The sequence below is a fragment of the Sus scrofa genome, chromosome 12, assembly GCF_054392235.1.
Source record: "Sus scrofa isolate SSC_HxYL_T2T_F1_AM1 chromosome 12, Sscrofa_HxYL_maternal_Yorkshire_Landrace_v2.0, whole genome shotgun sequence".
Taxonomy (NCBI): domain Eukaryota; kingdom Metazoa; phylum Chordata; class Mammalia; order Artiodactyla; family Suidae; genus Sus; species Sus scrofa.
The window spans coordinates 50,860,271-50,881,799 of record NC_139394.1 but is presented as its reverse complement, the minus strand read 5'-3'; the positions used below and the strand labels follow the sequence as shown (position 1 = coordinate 50,881,799).

Genomic DNA, 21,529 nt, shown 5'->3' with positions numbered 1-21,529 from the left:
AATTAATAAATGTACAAGACTGAGAGAGAGAAAATCAGTAGGTAAATACCACAGTAATAATTGGGAAAGCAAGATTCACTAAAGGGATGCTAAAATTGGTAGGAAAAGTTTGAGGAGAAACAGGGTATTTGCATACTCTCAAAGCATCTTCCTCTAATTAACTGCAATGGGAAATACGACAGTTTTGCAGTGGAGAAAGCTGGCAGACACCATCTTAACTAAGCAATCTAGATTAACAGTATCAACAATAAGACATACTGACATGACAAACACCTTGAGATGACCCTTCAAGGGCTTGACATCACTGTATAGTATTCTTGTCAAAACTGCATAAGGTCATGACCATAACACTTTAGAATTCTAGTCAGTTGTTTTTACAGACTATCCCTCAACTTGAGTTTGTCTGATGTTTCTCACAAGTTAAGGTTAGGCTATTTTGTCATAGACAAGAGGAGACCTAAGGAGACATGACAACTAAATGCAATGCAGGATCCTGAACTGGATCGTAAAAAGGGACATCAGTAGAAAACTGATGAATAAAGTCTGCAGTTTAGTTAATATTACTGTATTAATGTTAAATTTGTTGATCTTTTTTTTTTTTTTTTTTTTTTTTGTCTTTCGTCTTTTTGTCTGTTGTTGTTGTTGTTGTTGCTATTTCTTGGGCCGCTCCCGTGGCATATGGAGGTTCCCAGGCTAGGGGTTGAATCGGAGCTGTAGCCACTGGCCTACGCCAGAGCCACAGCAACGCAGGATCCGAGCCGCGTCTGCAACCTACACCACAGTTCACGGCAACACCGGATTGTTAACCCACTGAGCAAGGGCAGGGACCGAACCCGCAACCTCATGGTTCCTAATCAGATTCGTTAACCACTGCGCCACGACGGGAACTCCTAAATTTGTTGATCTTGATCATTGTAGGACGGTTATGTAAGACATTAACATTAGGAAAGTTGAGTGAAGGGTATACAAGAACGCTCTGTACTATTTTTTGCAATTTTTCTCTGAGTCTAAATTTAAAACTAAAAGGTTAAAAAAACCAACAAAAGAAATTCTGAGCAACCCAGGAAAAGGGTGCTTCCTCAACCCGATTAAGGGCATGCACAAAAACTGTTCTTATCAAACTTCAGGATGAATGCTTTCTCTCTAATATAAAACCAGGCAAGAATGTTCACATTAACCACATCCTACAGTGTCGTGTTGGAGGTTGTAACCAGTGCAGGAAGGGAGGGAGGGGGTAAAAGGAATACAGATTGGAAAGGGAGAAAAAATTATTTGTCAGATAATAAGACTGCATAAATAGAAAACCCTGAAGGATTTACCTAGATGCTATTAAATTAGTAAGTAAATTTAGCAAGGTCACAAGATGAAAAGTTAAATATAATAATAAATTCTATTTCTATACTAGCAAAAACAATTAGAAAATTAAAAATTTTTAATTCTATTTACAATCACATCCCCAAATAGGAAATATTTTAAAGTAAACGGAATATAATTTGTGCAAGTCCTGTTTGCTGAAAGCCATAGAAGAGACCTAAATAAGTGGAAATCATACCATGTTCCTGGATTGGAAGATTTGCTATTGTTAAGAAGGCAATTCTCCCCAAATTGTTCTAGAGATTCAGTGTAATCTTACTTAAAATCCCAGCATACTTTTTAATAATCTGATTGTAAAATTTATATGGAAATAAAAAGGACCTGGAAGAGCCAAAAAATTCTCAAAACATAAAGTTAGCGGACTTGCACTATCTCATTTCAAGATTTGCTGTAAAGCTAAAGTAATCAAAACAGTAAGCTACTGGCATAAGATGGACCTATACAGGTCAATGAAACTGAAAAGGATTAGAAATAAACCAACTAACATACTGGCAAAAAATTCTCAAAAAAAGGTGGGGGAAAGGAGAGCCTTTCCAACAAACGGTGCTGCAACAACAGAATAGCCATGAGGTGAACATATAACTCTGACCCTTCACTCACACTAGACACAAAACGAAGTCAAAATGGATCACAAACCTAAATACAGAAGCTAAAACTATAAAAACTAGTTTTAAAACTATAAAAATATAAAACTAGAAGAAAATAAAGGACAAAATATTTGCAACCTAAGGACAGGTGAAGATTTCTTAGGCTTAAAATAAATGAACCATAAAAGAAAAAACTGATAGATTAGACTGCATCAAATAAAAACCTTTGCTCTTTTAAAAGTCACCATTATGAAAATGAAAAGGCAGGTCACAGGCTCAACGAAAATATTTGCAAAACCTCTATCTAATAAGGGGCTTGTATTCAGAAAAAGAACTCATCCAGCTCAATAGTGGGAAGACAAACAGCCCAATTAAAAAATGAGCAAAAGATCTGAACAGACATTTCCCTAAAGAAAATATAGTTTCCTATATAGTGATTCATACACTTACACTTGCCATACAACCCAAAAGCACAATCAGTAGGTATTTACTTAAGAGAAATGAAGATATATGACCACACAAAATCTATGAACTTTGCTATGAATGTTCATAGCAGCATTATTTACAATAGGCCCAAACTGAAAACAACCCAAATACCTATCAGTGAGCGAAGAGATAAACAAATTGTAATATACAATCATAAAATGGACTCAGTTATAGAGAGGATATAAAAAACAAACAGATGAACACAGTGCTAAGAGAAAGAAGTGTATATTATATAAATTCGTTTATATGAAATTTGGAAAAGGTAAAACTACTCCACAGTGACTGAAAGAAGGTGAGCAGCTGTCTGGGACCGGGAAGCAGGGACTGACTACAGAGGGGCATAAGGAACATTTTGGGGGTGATAGAAATGTTCTATAGCTTGACTGTGGTGGGCAGTTCCCATTGTGGGTAGGAGTTCCCACTGAGGCTCAGTGGTAACACACCCAACTAGTATCTATGTTGGGTTGGATGTGGGTTTGATCCCTGGCCATGCTCAGTGGGTTAAAGGATCCAGCATTGCCATGAGCTGTGCTGTAGGTCACAGACACAGTTCAGATCTGGCGTTGCTGTGGCTGTGGTGCAGGCCGGCAGCTGCAGCTCTGATTCGACCCCTAGCCTGGGAATTTCCATATGCTGCGGGTATGACCCTAAAAAAGAAAAAAAAGAGTATATACATTTGCTCAAACTTACTTAACTGGAAACCTAACTGCATACATTTTTATTATAAGTAAATTATATCTTGTATATCTGACTTATGAAAAAAAATGATAGTCTCAGACTGACTCCACATGACCTCTCAGTTCATTCTTCCACTGTTTTCTCTTGCTTTAAATGAGGCTGCCCTTTCAGGGCCATGAATAAGGTTTGTAATCTGGGAGAGGGTTTGCAGACAGGCAATAAATGGATGATATTTTGAATATATCCATATTGATAACTTATCAGGAATGATACAGACTAAGAAAAAAAGATGTGGCCGTTAGGTTCGTTTCACCTTTTCCCAACACCTTTTTTTACGTCTACTTAGTGAATACATACTCATCCTTCAAGACTCAAACATCTTATTTCTATAAAGCCCTTTCAGAAGCTTGAGAGAGGGGGTAATCGCCTCCTTTAATGTGATCCTTTAATGCACAACCTCTCCAAATACTAGAGCTTTACTGCTTTGCACTGTAATTACCTGCTAACATTTCTGTTCTGCACCCCACTCTCATCCTCGTGGTGCTCACTGAAAACAGGGCAGAACTAGGCTTTATTTCTTCTCTATCACGAACTTAGCACAATGCTTTCCACATCATATATGCTCAACAAAGGCCTGATTAAAAAACAACAAAAACTGAATATATATATATATATATATACACACACACACACACACACACACACATATAAAAAAAACATCTTCTTTAACCATTCTGTTGGTAGGCTTTAAGGTTGTTTCTGTATCTTGGCTACTGTAGGTAATGCTGTGATGAACACGGAGGTGCATCTATTCTTTTGAATTAGTGTTTTCATATTATTTGGATAAATACTTAGAAGTGGAATAGCAGGATTAAATGGTAGTTTTAGTCTTAGTTTTTTGAGGAATCTCCTTTTTCCACAGCAGCTATACCATTTATATTTCCACCAATAGTGTATGAGGGCTCCCTCTTCCCTACACCCTTATTTGCTTTTCTGATAAAAGCCATTCTAACAGGCATGATGTGATATCTCACTGGATAAAGAAGGCGGTCTATGTATACAAAGGAATACTACTCAGCCATAAAAAAGATGAAAGCTTTTTTGTGACAACATGGATAGACCTTGAGGGTATTATGTTAAATGAAATAATTCAGATGGAGAAAGACAAATACCAGGATTTCACTCATGTGGAATACAAAAAACCAAACAAATAAAGCCAAAATAAATGGACAAGCCAAAGACAAACATACAGATACTGCAAAGAGAGAGGAGTTTGCCAGAAGGGAAAGGAAGGGCAGAGTGAGATGAATAAAAGGGATCAACTATATGGTAACAAATGGAAACTAAATTTTTGTGGTAAGAAAGCTGTAGCATATACAGAGGCAGAAATATAATGCTGTGCACATGATACTTACGAAATGTTATCAACTAATGTTAACCTCCATAAATAACAACAAAAACTGATACAAAAAATTATATATGCATTCAGATAAATGCAAAGAAACAGATGGAATCCAACTGGAATTTGAAAACTCCCATCTGAAAATGAAGCTTACAAATAAATAAACTGTTCATTACACTAATGAAAATCTAATGAGTCATAAATGAAGATAATGATTTGAAAACACACTCTGAGCTTTAATCGATAATCATGGTTAGCTGATAGTCATCTATTCCTACATACCGTTTTGGCTTAGTCATCTATTCCTACATACCAGAGGGCTGGAGCCTGCCTGTGTCACCCAGCTGTAGGTACAAAATTCTAGTTACTAGTTTACTTTTCTGTTCTAATGCCATTAGAGGCAAGACTGACTCCATGTAATCAGAGATAAGATTGAGAACTGGTCTTCTGCACGTCAGACACTGTACTAGGTAAAAACTTTACACATCATCTTTATTTTAACACTTTGCAAAGAATTAAATTTTCCCCATTTAAAAGATAGGACAGAATCAGGGCCCTTGCCCCTAAATATACTCTACATCAGGATTTAAACTCGGGTCTGTTTGGCTTCAAAGCCCATTCCCTACCCACTATACCAATTTAAGGAATAAATCTATTCAGGTATCTTAGTCAAGACAAAAGTTGCAAATTAATAAGAGGAAAAACTAAAATGTCTACTTACTTATTCTTATGATATGATCCAATTAAATGAAATTATTTATTACGAACAAATTATGTAATATTTTAAATATCTTGATTACTTTGAAACACTACCAAAGTTCTTTTTAAAATGTCAAGAAATTTTAAGCTAATGTCCTTAATATTCCAATTTGTAGTTCTAGTTGTAATCATGACATTTGCAAAATTCAGAGTACTTCCATGAAAATAAACACAGCTTCCAAGTATGGATGAAATTTCTCAGCTTAACTTCTTAGCTGGTGATATATAATTTCAGAATTTGTTTCTTTTTCTTCAACTTTCTCATTAATTTTATTATTCTTGGCAAAACAAAAATCTCACTAGTTGCTTTTCTTATATATCTGGGAATGAAAATATCAATTTTTCTTTGCTAGGTCTTCTTTAGAGCTGCCTTCTCTGGGGAAGAAGAATTGTTGTTATGATGTGTGTCAAGGGCAAAGAACTGAGCTAACATGAGAGGGCAGATGACAGTAAGTCTCACCTGGTGGACCAGCTCTACCCTAACTTCTGCCTGGAGCACACTCCCTGAAGGATTCTGAGGCTACATCAGAAGGTTCTCAGGGAGGAAACAAGAGTAGTAAGAACTAGTAAATTTCAGTGTTTACAGAGGCCTAGGTTTCCAAGGAGGGAGGAGATGAACAGTATCAAGTGCAGCTGAACAGTCAACAACAGGAAGAGTGAATGATGTTTATCAGATCTGGCATTCAGGAGCTCACTGGTGTCCCCAGTGATAAGTTCAGTAGGCACTGAGGGAAGAAGCCAATAGGCTAAGGAGATAAGTACTGACACTGAGAGAGCAAGTATATTTATAAATTAGAGAGACAGAGCCAGTGCAGAGGTTGACTGAAGAGTGAAATATCTGAGGTAGCAGATAAGATCAGAGATAAAAGCCAGATGGATGGACTGGCCTTTCTAGCAAAACAGCTCAACCTCTAAAAACTACAGGAAAGAGGTAAAGGGGGGTATTCCTCTAGGTAATTTGTATTAAAGAGCAAGAAGTTTAAAATTTCAATGAAGTAGGAGGTAAGGAACTCTCTTAGGTGGAGAGACCAGAGAGTCAAGAAGGGGAATGAGACGTTTTGGTAGAGGTTTTGAAGAGAATGCAAGAGAGAACTAAAGTTGGTCAAGCAAGCAAAAGGCACTGGGCAATGCTGGATACTCAGATGAGGGTGGAACTGATGAATTTAAAACAAGGTGAATGTGTAGTTCCTGTTGTGGCTCAGCAATAATGAACCTGACTGGTAGTCATGAGGACACAGGTTCAATCCCTGGCCTTACTCAGTGGGTTAAGGATAGGGTGTTGCTGCGAGCCGCAGGTCGGATTTGGTGTTGCTGTGGCTGTGGCAGAGGCCGGCAGCTGCAGTTCTGATTCAATCTCTAGCCTGGGAACTTCCATATGCCCAGGCCCCAAAAAAGACAAGAAAAAAAAAAAAAAAAAAACATAGCAGCTGTACTAACAAATGATTTAACTTGTCTTCTTTGTGTTGAATTATTCATACCTTCTAAAATGAAAGTTATTCTAAAAAAATTCTTCCTCAAAGCACTTAGCAAATGCACAGACAACACTGAAAAAAGAGAAAGCCTTTCGTATTATGATTACTTGGTATAGATGTTAGTGCAAATTTTATGTATTTGCAACTTAATAAAATACTGATTTTTCTAAAACATATTTGGAAGCCCTGTGTTCTTATCCTGAGAGCAATGACTAAGTTCTTGTTGTTGGTACTAAGCCCTAGTCTCAACAATTCCCCTCATTCATCAACTCATGTTACATTCAACTTCATCCTGCCTCAGTTTCAAACTTTTGGAACGAGCACAAACTTTTTCACAAGAATGCTGAAGGGACTATATAAAAAGTATATCATATATAAAATCACTTGAGAAACAAAAAATGGAAAATAGTTTTTGATTCTCAATCTTGTCATTTTAAAACCCTAAACAAATTATTTAAGCTGTGTGCCCCTGAACTGCTGCATTTTTTCCCTGTGAAACAGACCATATAAAATTCCTGAAGGGTTTTGTTTGAATTACTAAAATAAATGCAAAGTATAAAGTTTACAATAATGTGTTCTGAAATATTAATATGAGTATATATAAATTTATATGACAACCCTGGTATACTCTTTTCAACATCAAAATATTCTTAAAGTAATTAAACTATTGCATATCTGTTTAACTTCTTTTGGGGTCAATAAACATAAAAATATTAATGCAATAAAATCTTTATTTTCGTGCTACTTGAATATCTTATCTCTTAAATTACTCTGAACCCAGGAATATATTAATATAGTTTTGGATGTAATGCAAAATTCTTCTTACGATGGTCTCTACAAAATACAAAAAGAACTACCAAAGCTGTAAATAACTATAAACTACATACACTCTAGGAAAGACTGCCCCCTTGTGCCAATTGGTAATATTTAACATATGAAGAAAACACTAAAAACCTTTCTCACACTAGAAGCACCCATACTTCTAAAAAAGATTTTGATCTTTGTGTGTTCTGACTTCAACAGCTTATATTCAAAATGGTGATCTTTAAAGAAAAATAAACTGAACAGTACATTAAGCTCATATGGATATGACTAATTTATGACATTCAGCAGCTTACACCAACATAATTCATATCATTTAACCATCATGGATATTAGCTGCTCAAGTGCTTAGAGGCTGAGATCAGAGAGATAAGTAAATTTTTTTTTTTTTTTTAAGGCTGCTACCTGTGGGCATGTGGAAGTTCCCAGGCTAGGGGTCAAATCGGAGCTGCAGCTGCCAGCCTACAGCATAGCCACAGCAATGCCAGATCCAAGCTGCATCTGTGACCTACTCTGCAGCTTGGGCAATGCTAGATCTCTAACCCACTGAGTGAGGCCAGGGGTCGAACCCACATACTCATGGACACTATATTGGGTTCTTAACCCATTGAGCCACAACGGGAACTCCCAATAAGTAATTTTTTGATCCTTAAATTCTACAAGATACAAAGAAAATAATTAAAGAATCTAGTATATTTCAGAGGAAAAATAAAGCAGGGATAAAGTACGGCAGCCTGTCTATATATAAATATAAATATAAACATAAATATAAATACATATAAATACACACACATACATGTATATAATATATAGTTCATACAAGTTTTAACTTTTTTTTTTTTTTTTTTTTTGCTTTTTAGGGCTCCTCCTGTGGCATGTGGAGGTTCCCAGGCTAGGAGTCTAATCGGAGCTACAGCTGCCAGCCTACACCACAGCCACAACAACCCAGGATTAGAGCCACGTCTGAGACCTACACCAAGCTCACGTCAAGGGTGGATCCTTAACCCACTGAGCAAGGCCAGGGATCAAACCTGCAACCTCATGGTTCCTAGTCGGATTTGTTTCCACTGTGCCACGATGGGAACTCCACTTATTTTTATTTTTAAATTAATTTTTAAAATTAAAGTATAACTGATTTACAATGTTGTGCCATTTCTGCTGTACAACAAAGTGACCCAGTCATACACATACATACGTTCTTTCTCGTATTTTCTTCCACCATGTTCTATCCCAAGAGATTGGATATAGTTGTGCCATACAGTAAGACTTTGTTGCTTATCCTTTCTAAATGTAATAGTTTGCACCTACTACCCCCAAACTCTCAGTCAGTTCCTCTCCCTGCCCCTCCCCCTTGGCAACTGAAAGTATATTCTCTATATCCATGAGTCTATTTCTGTTTTGCAGGTAGGATCGTTTTTGCCATATTTTAGATTCCACATATAAGTGATATTATATGATATTTGTCTTTCTGACCTACTTCATTTAGTATGATAATCTTTAATTGCAATCGAAGTTTTTAGGTATTTTCTTCTGAGTTCTTAGAAAATAAGATCTTTCCTTTGAATCTGATGTATGACCAATTATCCTTTATAAAGCTTATTGATACATATGAGTGGTATCAGGCCATTCAAACACAGATCAGTACCAGTATTATTATTATTATTACTGGTAATATACAGCAGTGGACAAAAGTCTTAGAGCAACAGACTTGCTAAAGAAAACAAACATTAAGGCAATAAAAGACATAGTACAGAAAACAAGTAATGTGAATGCACATTTTGTATACTGACAGCATCATATTTTTCCTAATCATGGTCACAAGAGTTGCAATCTTATTTCTATTAAATAAGATCATTAGAAGAATTAAATTAATTAGCACTGATAAGACAGTCACTATACTAAACACCATAATATGTTTGCTATAGAAGTAAATGAATGAATAAGTATGTTTGCTATAGAAGTAAATGAATGAATAAGTATTAATAAGCACTACATAGTATGCATATATTCAAAAACACCTACTTTCGAAGGTGGTCATGTTCTTTCAAAAATAGTTCAGTTCTTCTGTTGTTTACTCCAGAACCACTTTTATATGACCTAGAACAAAGTAAAAAACAAACAAAAAAACCAAGAATATTTTTGACAGATACTTAAAAAAAAAAAATCAACTGACTCAGTAATATCCAAGGTAGACAAATTGAGCCTCTCCATAGTTTTGAAAAACAATTAAAATGTATAATCCTTTTCATCTCCGTCTAAAAATGACATCTATTAAAAACAGATAAATATGAATGGCTCTCTATTTCAGGCCTACAAGTTTATTATTTTTCACCAAAACAACATTCTTAAAAAAGAATACTATTTTTCCTTTTTTTTGATTTTAAATGATTTGATTTATTAATAACTCTCCTAAAAAGTGTGTATTTTATATCAGTTGCCAAAATTCCAACTCACTAAAGTACATGAAAAGAGAGTATACATTCATTTGTTTGTTCATTAACTCAGAAAATATTTACTCAACATTTGTTAGGTACCAGACATTACAACAGTAAAACATGCTACCATACTACAAGTTGTACAGTTCAGAGAGGTATATAAATTCTGCAACTATAATTCAGTGTAACAGGAGCTATTATTACAATCGTGATGTACGAAAGAGAGTAGTCATACCTATCGGGCAGGAGGTTAGACAGAGAGACTGTGAGAAAATATTAAAAACATTCTTAAAAGAGAAAATCCTTAAAGGGTACCCTACAGGACGAGTGATAATTTCTATTTCTAATAAGTAGAAGATCATTCCGGGAAGGAGGAGAGCGTGTGCAGCGTCACGGGGTGTGGAAGAAGAGAGTGTCTTTAGAAAGCTCTGCACTGTCCATCTGAAAGAGTGAGTTTTGGGAGAATACTGTAAAAAATCAGGAAAGCAGAAGCCTTTAAAGCCATTAATTTCCTTTGTCTACTATTGCCTCTATCTTTATTTTCTCCAAGTGGGAGTAAAACTTTGGACTGATTACTACACAGCACACGGGATAGGGAAACTATCAAAATGGAACGTCTTCCTTCGCAACAGCACAGGCAGTTCATCGATTCAAGCCTAAGGAGCACTAAAATGAAGCTAGGGCTCTGCCAACTTGGGCATACTTCAGGGTTTCTACCCTGGTCTTAAGTTCATTACCATTTACAAGAAATGCTTTGTGTCATTACTATCAACACTTTCATGTTTCAGTTCTTTACTTACAATAAAGTATCAAAAACAAAACAAAGAACATAAGGAACAGCACACATAAAGCAGTAGTACACAAGGATCATGCTGCTAAAACTGAACCACTGGCTGAGAGGAAGGGCTAATGTGTGCAGCACAGCAAGAAAGAAAACACCAGGGAAAGTAGCATGATGTAACCAAGAACACACTGGGCTTGAAGGCGGATGATTTGGACTTAAATCTACAGACCATCTTTATAAGCCAATTAACCTTAGACGAGCCTCTTAATATCTAGTTTTATAAAATGGTACTAATAATTTCTGTCTATACCAAAAGATTATTATGAAGCAAAAGAGGGATAACATATGAAAAAGCAGTGTGTAATTACAAAAAAAAAACCCCTTAAATGTCAGTTATTACTACTATATCTCATTTCATTAACCATATTCTGCCACATATTATATTGAGTATGTGTCTGACTCCCCTCTAGCATCTGGATTATAAAATCCTAGAGGGCCAACCAAGTTGATCTCTTCATTTGTACCTTCTACTGTGACTGACATATTGTCTTACTCGCTGTTGATAGTCAGGAAATAGTTTAGTAGATGAATGAACATGTTTCTTTTATAGTCATCTTTCAGAAAGCAAGTTATTACACTAGAATGTAGTCTAGTGATTCCCACAACTTGTAAGTCAGTTAAAAGCCTATACATTAAAGGCTGTCCACTACAGTGGTTCTCAATGTAGTCCTTAAAATATATATGTAAATAGGCTATAAAGAAATTAAACCCAAGACCTACATGTTCCCGAGAACCAATACGATTTCAAAATTATTAATATAGCAAAATGTTTCATTTTTTTCATTCCTATACATTACACAAAATACATATGACTAAATATAAGACACACAGATAAAACAGAGACAATAAAAATTCATTTTCCAAGATAATTTCTGGAGGTAGAAACATAACTGATGACTGGATAATCCTGGGTTGAATTCTATTCTATTTTGAATAGCATGAATATTAAACGATTTCTGCTGCAAAACTGTCTTACTGTTACAACAAAATAAAGGTTCTCTAAGAAGATGTTTATCACAGTATACATACATATTTCAGTTTATGAAACACAAGTATCATACTTATGAAACCTACCATAAGCTTATCAGAAGTTAGACAATGATAGGCATCAATAGATGATCCAAAAGGGGAAAGTCTGCAGCTTTAATTAGAGGCCCAATGAATTTAACCTTGTCAGTCATGTATAGTTAAGGGGAAAAAAAAAATCTCAAAAATGTGTATAAAATTCTAGAATATATTATTAAAGGTGAGATAAAGGGATGGAAGAAAAGAATAAATTTTAAAAATTATAGATTGAGAGCAGTGAACAAATGTTGGGAGGCCTCAAATAATTGGACCTAAGGCTATGAGTCTGTATAAATCTGGAAAAAACTGATTTCAGACTGCAGGGAAGTAAAGACTACTTTGATAGCTACCTAAGAATGTACTTGTTGGGGCAAGGGACAAAGGAGGGGGCTGGACAGTAATCAGGAAGGGAAACGGAGACACTTCAGCTATGGGTGACATTATATAATTCTTAGGGTGGGGGGTAAGAGAGAAGAGAAACACTCATGAAGACATCATCTAAACTGGACTTTGAATTAAGACAGGAAAGTCAAGGCTGGCAGGAACCAATGATAAAACTACAGAAAGCTAGAGTTAAGACCAGCAAAGTAGGTTAGGACCATATTGGAGGAGCAATGTTTAGAGAATAGGGAAATGGGAATTAGAAACCTTGAAACCTAAATCATGGTTCTACTACTCAATCTGCTGTTAATCATGGATACACTCTAATTCTGAGTAAACATCCCACAAAATAATATAAAAGGCAACTTACTCAATGTCCTTTCGTACTGATCCCATGAGATTCTCCCTTTCCCGTATTGCCACAAAGTTTGCTTTGGTTTTATGGAATTCATGTGTATAATCCTGCAATAAATCAATACCCAGTCTCAACATAAGCTAATTATAAATTTTCATCTTATTGAACCATTAAATATTGTTATATTATAAATTTCTGTCAAGAAAAAAACTATTTAAGAAATCAAGGGATTCGATGGTGGTCTAGTGTATAGGTCTTGGCACTTTGACCACTGCAGCGCAGGTTCGATCCCTGGTCTGGGAACTGAGAACCCACATCAAGCTGCTGCATGCTGTGGCCGAGAAGAAAAAAAAGAAAAAAAGAAAAAAGAAAGGAAGAAAGAAAGAAAGAAAGAAAAATCAAATTGCCAAGAGGTAAAAATAACATTATAATCACTTTCCTGAGGAGTGACCAACTTCTTTCGAATGAAAAAAGCTAGGGTAATAGTGTTACTAAATCACTATCCTAGTATCTGCTAGTACCTTGTCTTACAGGGCAGAATTGTAATGAAAAAATAATTCTCAGATAAAAATGACTTCAAATAGCCTAAGATAAAACTTCAGAGACTCTTTCTACTTGTCAGTACACCCGATAGGGTTTATTTTTTTCAAATTTCATCTTACTGGAATTCCTGCAGAAACTTAATTCCTAAACCAATCAAAGGAAGATCAGAACCAAGTGAAAGAGTTAATTGTAAATTAAATATTTTCCTTTACTTTTCTACTATATTGTTAAGATATTAAGGAATATACATTACTTTTAAAAATTTATGTTAAGAAGATAAAAAACATAATCCCATCTTCCAGAGAGCCTCTACTGACCCTTAAAAAACAAAAATAGTACATGAACATGGGGCACCATGAACTAAAAGAACGCCAAAGGAATAAAATGTAAAAACCATCCTGCTTCACGGTCCTTAATATTATCATTACTTTCTTTCATTTTCTTTCAGGAAATACGTTTTTGCATTTACAAGTTTATCTATTATTTTTTTCATTTATGCTAAAGAAATCACATTATATTCTGCTGCAATTTTTTTTTTTTTTTTTTTTGTCTTTTCTAGGGCTGCTCCTGCAGCATATAGAGTTCTCAGGCTATGGGTCTAATCGGAGCTGTAGCTGCCGGCCTACGCCAGAGCCACAGCAACGAGGAATCCGAGCCATGTCTGTGACCTACACCACAGCTCAAGGCAACGCCGGATCCTTAACCCGCTGAGCGAGGCCAAGGGTCAAACCTGCAACCTCATGGTTCCTAGTGGGATCTGTTAACCACTGAGCTATGACGGGAACGCCTGCAATTTTGTTTTTTATAGTTCGTAAAATATCGAGTCTTTCCATATTACCAAATAGAAATCTACATTCTTTTTATTTTTTTATTGTTTATTTATTTATTGTCTTTTGTTTTTTTAGGGCCGGACCTGCAGCATATGGAGGTTCCCAGGCTAGGGGTCAAATCAGGACTGCAGCTGCCAGCCTACACCACAGCCACAGAGATGCGGGATCTGAGCTGCGTCTGCGACCTACACCACAGCTCATGGCAACGCCGGATCCTTAACCCACTGAGCAAGGCCATGGATCTAACCCATGTCCTTATGGATACTAGTCATCTTCGATAACCACTGAGCCACAACTGCAACTCTTACATTCTTTTTAATATTTAAAATTATGACTATTGAATTTAATAAATTTCCTACTGATTAAAAAAATTTTTTTTGGCTGTCAAATAAATGCTTCAATAAACATTCGTGCATATGTATTTTATTAAACTCTCTATATTTAAGGGTAAATGCCTAGCAGACTAGGTCAAAGTATCTTACATGAAAATTCTGATAGTGCTGAACTGCCCTCTAGAAAGACTTACATCAACTTACATTCTCAGCATATGGAGAACTCTACACTCTTGTCAATAATGGGTTACAAATGCTTCACTATTTGCTATCTGACAGGTAAAAAATCATATCTCATTTTGATTTATATATTTTCTTTTGGGAATGTGGCTGACCCATCTAACTTTATGGTTCCAGTCACTCATTTTCTGCAAACATTTTTATATCCTTTGCCCATTTTTCTATTAGATTGTCTTTTTCTTATTTCTATTATCTTTGTATAGTAAGCAAATGAGTCATTTGTTACAGTTTCTAGTATTAGGTCTGGCTTAGGAAAGTCCTTTATTATCCTAAAATGTATAATTCACCCATACTTTATTCTAAACTTTTATAGTTTCTTTTTCTTTTCTTTTTTCCTTTTTCAGCCCCACCTGTGGCAAATGGAAGTTCCTGGGCCAGGGACTGAGTCTGAGCCGCAGCTGAGATCTACGCCACAGCTGTGACAACACTGGATCCTTGACCCACTATGCTGCTGGGCCGGGGATGGAACCTGTGCCATTGCAGAGACAATGCCATATCCTTAATCCTCTGTGCCACAGTGGGAACTCCTAGTTTCTTTTTCTATGTGTAAAACTTTGATTCATTTGGAATTTACTCCAGATGGAAGGAATGAAATAGAAACAGAAATAGAGGGTCCCTCCCCCTACTGGCCAATGGTTATAGCTCTGTTTATTTCGTAATTCCTCTTTTCCCCGTTGATTTTATGGACTTCCCGTGTGACTCACAGCATAACTACTTGACACTGCTTCCTACTGATTTAAAATAGCACTTTTATCAGAAACTGAATTTTCATGCATATATGGGTCTACATATGATATGAACTCTATTCTGCTCTATTGGTCTACTTTTTCTCCAGAATCAAACTGTCTTAATTATTCTAGCTTCCTAACAGACTTTAACATGTGGTAGAACTAGGCATCCTTTACTACTTATCTACATTTTCACATATTTTTTTCTTGGTTATTCTTGCATGTCTATAATTCTAAATAAACTTTGGGTTCATTTTGCCATTTAAAAAAATGAAGTAAACAACAAAAAACACTGTCATTTTCATCGAAATAGCATTCAATGCATAGGCTGATCTAGAGAGAAACCTCCCCATCCGAAAGCAGAGGAAATCTTATGTTCCTCAGTAGAGTTTTATACATATAAGTCCTGTATGTTCTTACTAAATTTTACATTAAAAATTTTATAGTTTCTTCCATTGTATTTTCTAACAGATTATGTTCATGCGTAGGAAAACTACTTGCTTTCACATATTAAATTTGTAGGTCATCAATTTACTGAGTTTGTCTCTAATTTTTTTAAGTTAGTTTCCTTGGTTGTATTAGGTGTATAATCTTATCACTGCTACATAATACAGATTTTGTCTCTTCCTTTTCAATATTTTGTTTTTTCTTACTGTGTAAGTGAACAACCAAGAACTTACAAGACACTGTTAAACATCTGTGGGAATTGTGGATATCCTTGTCTTTTTTTTTTCCTTCAAGAGAAAAGATTTTAGTGCTTTATTTTTAAGTGTGATGATAGCTTTTAATCTGATACACACATTTTTGCATTAGGTAAATAAACTATCCTTCTATTCCTATTTTAATAAGAGTTTTAAAAATTAGAAATGATTGAATTTTTTCAATATTAAAAATACTTGCCTTCCTATTGTTACTACTATATTTTTACTACGCCCATGTAATTTTTTAAGAGTTTATTCATTTTATTGGTATAGTTTTAATATTTCTTCAAACATAGTAAATATAGCAAATTACTTCTCTTCCATGTTCTCTTCAAAGCCTGATGAAAGCACACTCTAAACAACCATACTATTGCTTATGCATGACCCTGGCTATTTCACTGTCTCAGCTAGCTAGCAAGGTTTCCCACAGCAGAAGTACACTTACCTACTCACGAATATTATTCAATTTTACCAGGCAAAAGCAGGAGCTATTACACATTTTCAGAATTTTATAATACCAAGGGGAAAAAAAAGTAAAACAAGACAAATTTCTATAGCGTGGCATTTATCCTCTTAGAATATTCTCCTCTTTGTTCTCCTAAATACAGGAACACACTTTCTATTCATGGGTTTAAAAAAAAAAAAAAAACCTCCTATAAAAACATAAAAATCTCAAGCCAAATATATTACCTGCAATATGTCTCTATGTCGCTGTAATGTATGCATCAGTGCTGCATTCAAGGACGGGACACCTGCACTGTTAGTATATTCTGCCATTTTATCATTTACTCCTGTAAGCTAAAACAGAAAAAAAAAACCAATAAAAATATTTTAGAAAGTACTATAGAGAGATAAATTATATATCTGTATGTCCTTCTGGCTAACAGAAAAAACAAAAACAAGAAGATAACAGACAAGGATTCAGTATTTCCCCAAAATAATCCATAAAAGCTAAATTAACATGCACAGAACCTGGGAATGGCTGTCATTAAAATTTATATGGCCTGGGAGGCACACATCTGGAATGAAAGGGTGATTTCACTGACAATGTCTGCATTAATATAATCTAGTACTATATTTAACAAGTACACAGTTATTAGCAAAACAGCCATTTAACAGAAGGAACTTACCCTGGCCAAAAGCTGTTCAATCTCAATTGCCATAGTTTCAAACATTCTATCTTGGCTTGATCCATTTAAAAGGGGTGTTGTGTCAGAGCTAAAGAGAAGTTCAAGTAAAGAGAATCCATTATAAGTATACTTTAAAATATATTTAATATCATAAACATACTTAATCCTTTAAAATATACTTAAAATAAGGTAATTATTATTTTTTTTGTCTTTTGTCTTTTTAGGGCACACCGACAGCATATGGAGGTTCCCAGGCTAGAGGTCCAATTGAAGCTGTAGCCGCCAGCCTACACCACAGCCACAGCAACGCCAGATCCTTAACCCACTGAGGGAGGCCAGGGATTGAACCCTCATCCTCATGGATACTAGTCGGGTTCGTTAGCCACTGAGCCACGACGGGAACTCCAAGGTAGTTATTCTTAAACAGGTCAAGTGGAACCCCTGAGACATTCTGTTTCTTAAGAAGGTATAATTTTTATAGACGTTTTAAAATAAAGATCACCTGTTCTAAATATTAAATGCAGTATAAAATATAACTGAACATAAGACTGCCCCAAGCTTTAATATATCCAACCTTAATAATGCAAAGAAATTCTAAATGCCTGTTGACTGTTTCACAAATGAAAGTAACATAAGCTACGGCAGTGCCCAATAAAATGCTGAAACTGAAGAAACAAACTATGTGAACTAAAACTATAGAACTATGCGGCACAGCATGCAACAGGGGCAATAAAATGTACTGTGGATTATGTTAGATCTGTGAGGAATAACCTTTAGAATTTTTACTTCAAATATGGTTCCTTACACCTTAAATTCTCTCTTTCTTCCCTGACTCTTTCCAAGAAGAAATAAAATTGGGATATAAATGATCCACAGATTAGGTAACTAGCTATTAAATCATCAGGAACCGGCTTTAAGTCTAACATGGACAGTCACGACAAACAGGGAAGTTTCGGTACCAACCTTTAACATTTCCACACACATCACACAACTGTTTCCGTTTTGCTTTGCAAAAATATGGTGAACTGTCTTTTAAAATCTGAATAGTCAGTCCTAACATTTTACAAGTTACACATGCTTGACAGATTCAAATTCTAAAACCATATGTCTTGAAGGATTCTTCTGTTTTTTTCTGAAAAAACCCCCCACTAATCTTCATTAGGTCCCCAAGTGGTACATATTATCATATGGGCAGCTGCAGCTCAATACTGATCTTAGCTATACTGAACACGGATCACTGACCTGACAGTAACTATGCTTTCCAATCTTACTCAAGACTTTATCTTGCCCTGTGACAGTGCTTGGGTGTGGTAAATGAAAATAGATTAAATCATCAGTTTAATAGCAAAAATTTCCCTTCCCCATCTACACATCTACAAGCAATAGTAACAAGCAGTAACATAGCCAAAAAGTAGCTAATAAGGAGGATTTAGGTTTAACTAGGTCCAAATTTTTATTTCTTTAAAAATTTTAATTTACTGGTCTTAAAATAGATCAATTGAGAATCTATCTCATTCTTTAACATGTGTCAGAGCCAATGCAAGGTTCTGTGGTTATCATTTAAAACGTGCCCAGGCAAAACGCTGTATATACTGCTAATACAGATCCTCCCCTCCCAGATACCTGCAAAAGAACAACAGGCCAATGATGTAAACTCCGCGAGGAGGAAAACTGCCTATGTCTAATTTACTATTCTAGCACCTAGAATAGTGCCTGGCACACAGCAGATGCTCATTAAACACCTGCTAAATGAATGAGGAAACAAAAAAATTTTTTAATTTAAAAAATAAAAATACTTTATGGCTAAAAAACACTAACCATCATCTGAGCCTTCAGTGACTTGCATGTAATTTTTTTCTGGTGGAGGGTCTTGCTCCAGTATTGATGGCTGCTGACTGATCAGGATGGTGGTTGCTAAAGGCTGTGACTACAGAAATTTTAAAAAGTAAGACAACACTGAAGTTGCTGAATTGGCTGGCTCTTCCCTTCATGAATGATTTCTCTGCAGTGTGCAATGCTGTCTGACAGTAAGAACTTACTTCAAAATTGGAATCAATCTTCTCAAACTCTGCTGCTGCTTTATCAACTGAGTTTAAGAAATATTCTAAATCTTTTTTTGTCATTTGAACAATCTTCACCAGGAGTAGATTCCATCTCAAGAAACCACTCATCAGCAGTTCCCATTGTGATGCAGTGGGTTAAGGACCTGACATCGTTTCTGTGGTGGCATAAGTTTGATCCCTGGCACTGTGGGTTAAGGATCTGGCATGGGTCACAGCTGTGGCCTGATTCAATCTCTACCTTGGGGACCTCCATATGCCATAGGTGCAGCCAAAAAAAAAAAGAAAGAAAGAAAGATATATGTGCATATATAAAATAAGTACATTAAAAATCACATATATTACATATAAATACATATTCATATATATGTCTATAAGAAACAACTCCTCATCCGTGAAAGTTTGATCATGAGATTGCAGCAGCTTCTAAGGTAGTTTTCTTGCTGTTTCTGTCACATCTGCAGTTACTTTGTCCACTGAAGTCTTGAATCCTTCAAAGTCATACATGAGTGTTGGAATCAAGTTCTTCCAAATTCCTGCTGATGTTGATATTTTGACCTCTTCCCATGAATCATGAACATTCTTTTTTTTTTTTCTCTTTGCCTTTTCTTGAGCCATTCCCGCAGACATGGAGGTTCCCAGGCTAGGGGTCAAATCGGAGCTGCAGCTGCTAGCCTACGCCAGAGCCACAGCAGCACGGGATCCAAGCCGAATCTGTAACCTACACCACAGCTCACGGCAACGCCAGATCCCCAATACACTAAGCAAAGCTACGGATCGAACCTGCAACCTCACGGTTCCTAGTCAGATCGTGAACCACTGCGCCACAACGGGAACTCCAATCATGAACATTCTTAATGGTCTCTAGAATGGTGAATCTTTCCAGAAAGTTTTCAATTTTGACTTTACCCAGATCCATCAGAGGAATCACTATCTACGGAAGCCACAGAAATGTACTTCTTAAATAATAAGAGTTGAAAGCTGAAACCACTCCTTGATCTATGGGCTACAGAATGGACGCTGTGTTAGCAGACATGAAAACATTAATTTCATTCTACATCTCCATCGGAGCCCTGGGGCAACCAGGTGCATTATTAATGAGCAGTCAGATTTTGAAAGGAATCTTCTTTTCTGAGAGTAGGTCTCATCAGTGGGCTTCAAATAGTCAGTAAACCATGTTGTAAACAGATGTGTTGCCATCCAGGCTTTGTTGTTTCATTTATGGAGCACAGGCAGAGTGGATTTAGTATAATTCTTAGGGGCCCTAGGATTTTTTTTTTTTCCCCCAAATAAAGTATAGTTGATTTACAGTGTTGTGCTCATCTCTGTTGCACAGCAAAATGACTTGGTTATACATATGTATACATTCCTCTTTTTTTCTTTTCTTTTTTTTTTGCCTTTACTAGGGCCGCTCCCACAGCATATGGAGGTTCCCAGGCTAGGGGTCGAATCACAGCTGTAGCCAGCGGCCTACGCCAGAGCTACAGCAACGTGGGATCCAAGCCGCATCTGCAACCTACACCACAGCTCACGGCAACGCTGGATCCTTGACCCACTGAGCAAGGCCAGGGACCGGACCTGAAACCTCATGGTTCATAGTCAGATTCATTAACCACTGCACCACGACGGGAACTCCCTTTTTTTTTTTTTTTTTTCATTTTTTAAAGTTTTATTGAAGTGTAATCAATTTACAATGTTGGGATAATTTCTGCTATACAACAAAGCGATTCAGTTACACATGTACACACATACATTCTCTTTCAGATTCTTTTCCCACAACAGATTATCACAGAATATCGGGTAGAGTTCTCTGTGCTATAGTAGGTCCCGGTTAGCCAATCATTTCATATACCTCAGAGTGCATATGCCAATCCCAAAACCCCAGTCCACCCTCTCCTCAACTGTCCCCTTTGGTAACCATAAGTTTGTTTTCAAAGTCTGTGAGTCTTTTCTGTTCCGCAAATAAATTTGTTTGTATCCTTTTTTAAGATTCTACATATAAGTGATAGCACATGATGTTTATCTTTCAGTGTCTGAGTAACTTCACTTAGTATGATAATCTCTAGGTCCATTCATACCAGTCAGAGTGGCCATCATCAAAAACCTACAAACAATAAATGCTGGAGAGGATGTGAAAAAGGGAACCCTCCTACACTGTTGGTGGGAATGCAAGCTGGTACAACCACTATGTAGAACAGTATTGAGGGTCCTTAAAAAACTAAATATAGAACTACCATATGATCCAGCAAGCCCACTACTGGGCATCTCTCTAGAAAAAAACCATAATTCAAAAAGATACATGCAC

General features: G+C 36.2%; 1 protein-coding gene across 15 annotated transcripts in view; it reads right to left on the bottom strand.

Moving 5' to 3' along the window:
* Positions 1–21,529, bottom strand: part of GOSR1 (golgi SNAP receptor complex member 1) — a 67,878-nt gene that overhangs the window by 38,264 nt on the left and 8,085 nt on the right. For 14 of the 15 annotated variants that reach the window (XR_014821611.1, XR_014821612.1, XM_084985718.1 and 11 more), the window contains exons 3-6: positions 17,165–17,252; positions 16,725–16,832; positions 12,676–12,767; positions 9,603–9,677 (exon numbers count right to left, since the gene is read on the bottom strand). Coding sequence is in view for 12 of the 15 variants with exons in the window: in XM_084985718.1 (XP_084841844.1) it covers positions 9,603–9,677; positions 12,676–12,767; positions 16,725–16,832; positions 17,165–17,252 (363 nt within the window). In the remaining 3 variants the exon portion in view is untranslated. Of the gene's footprint in view, positions 1–5,523; positions 6,534–8,611; positions 9,678–12,675; positions 12,768–16,724; positions 16,833–17,164; positions 17,253–21,529 lie in introns of those variants that run through there. The other variant, XR_014821613.1, reaches the window with a different exon arrangement.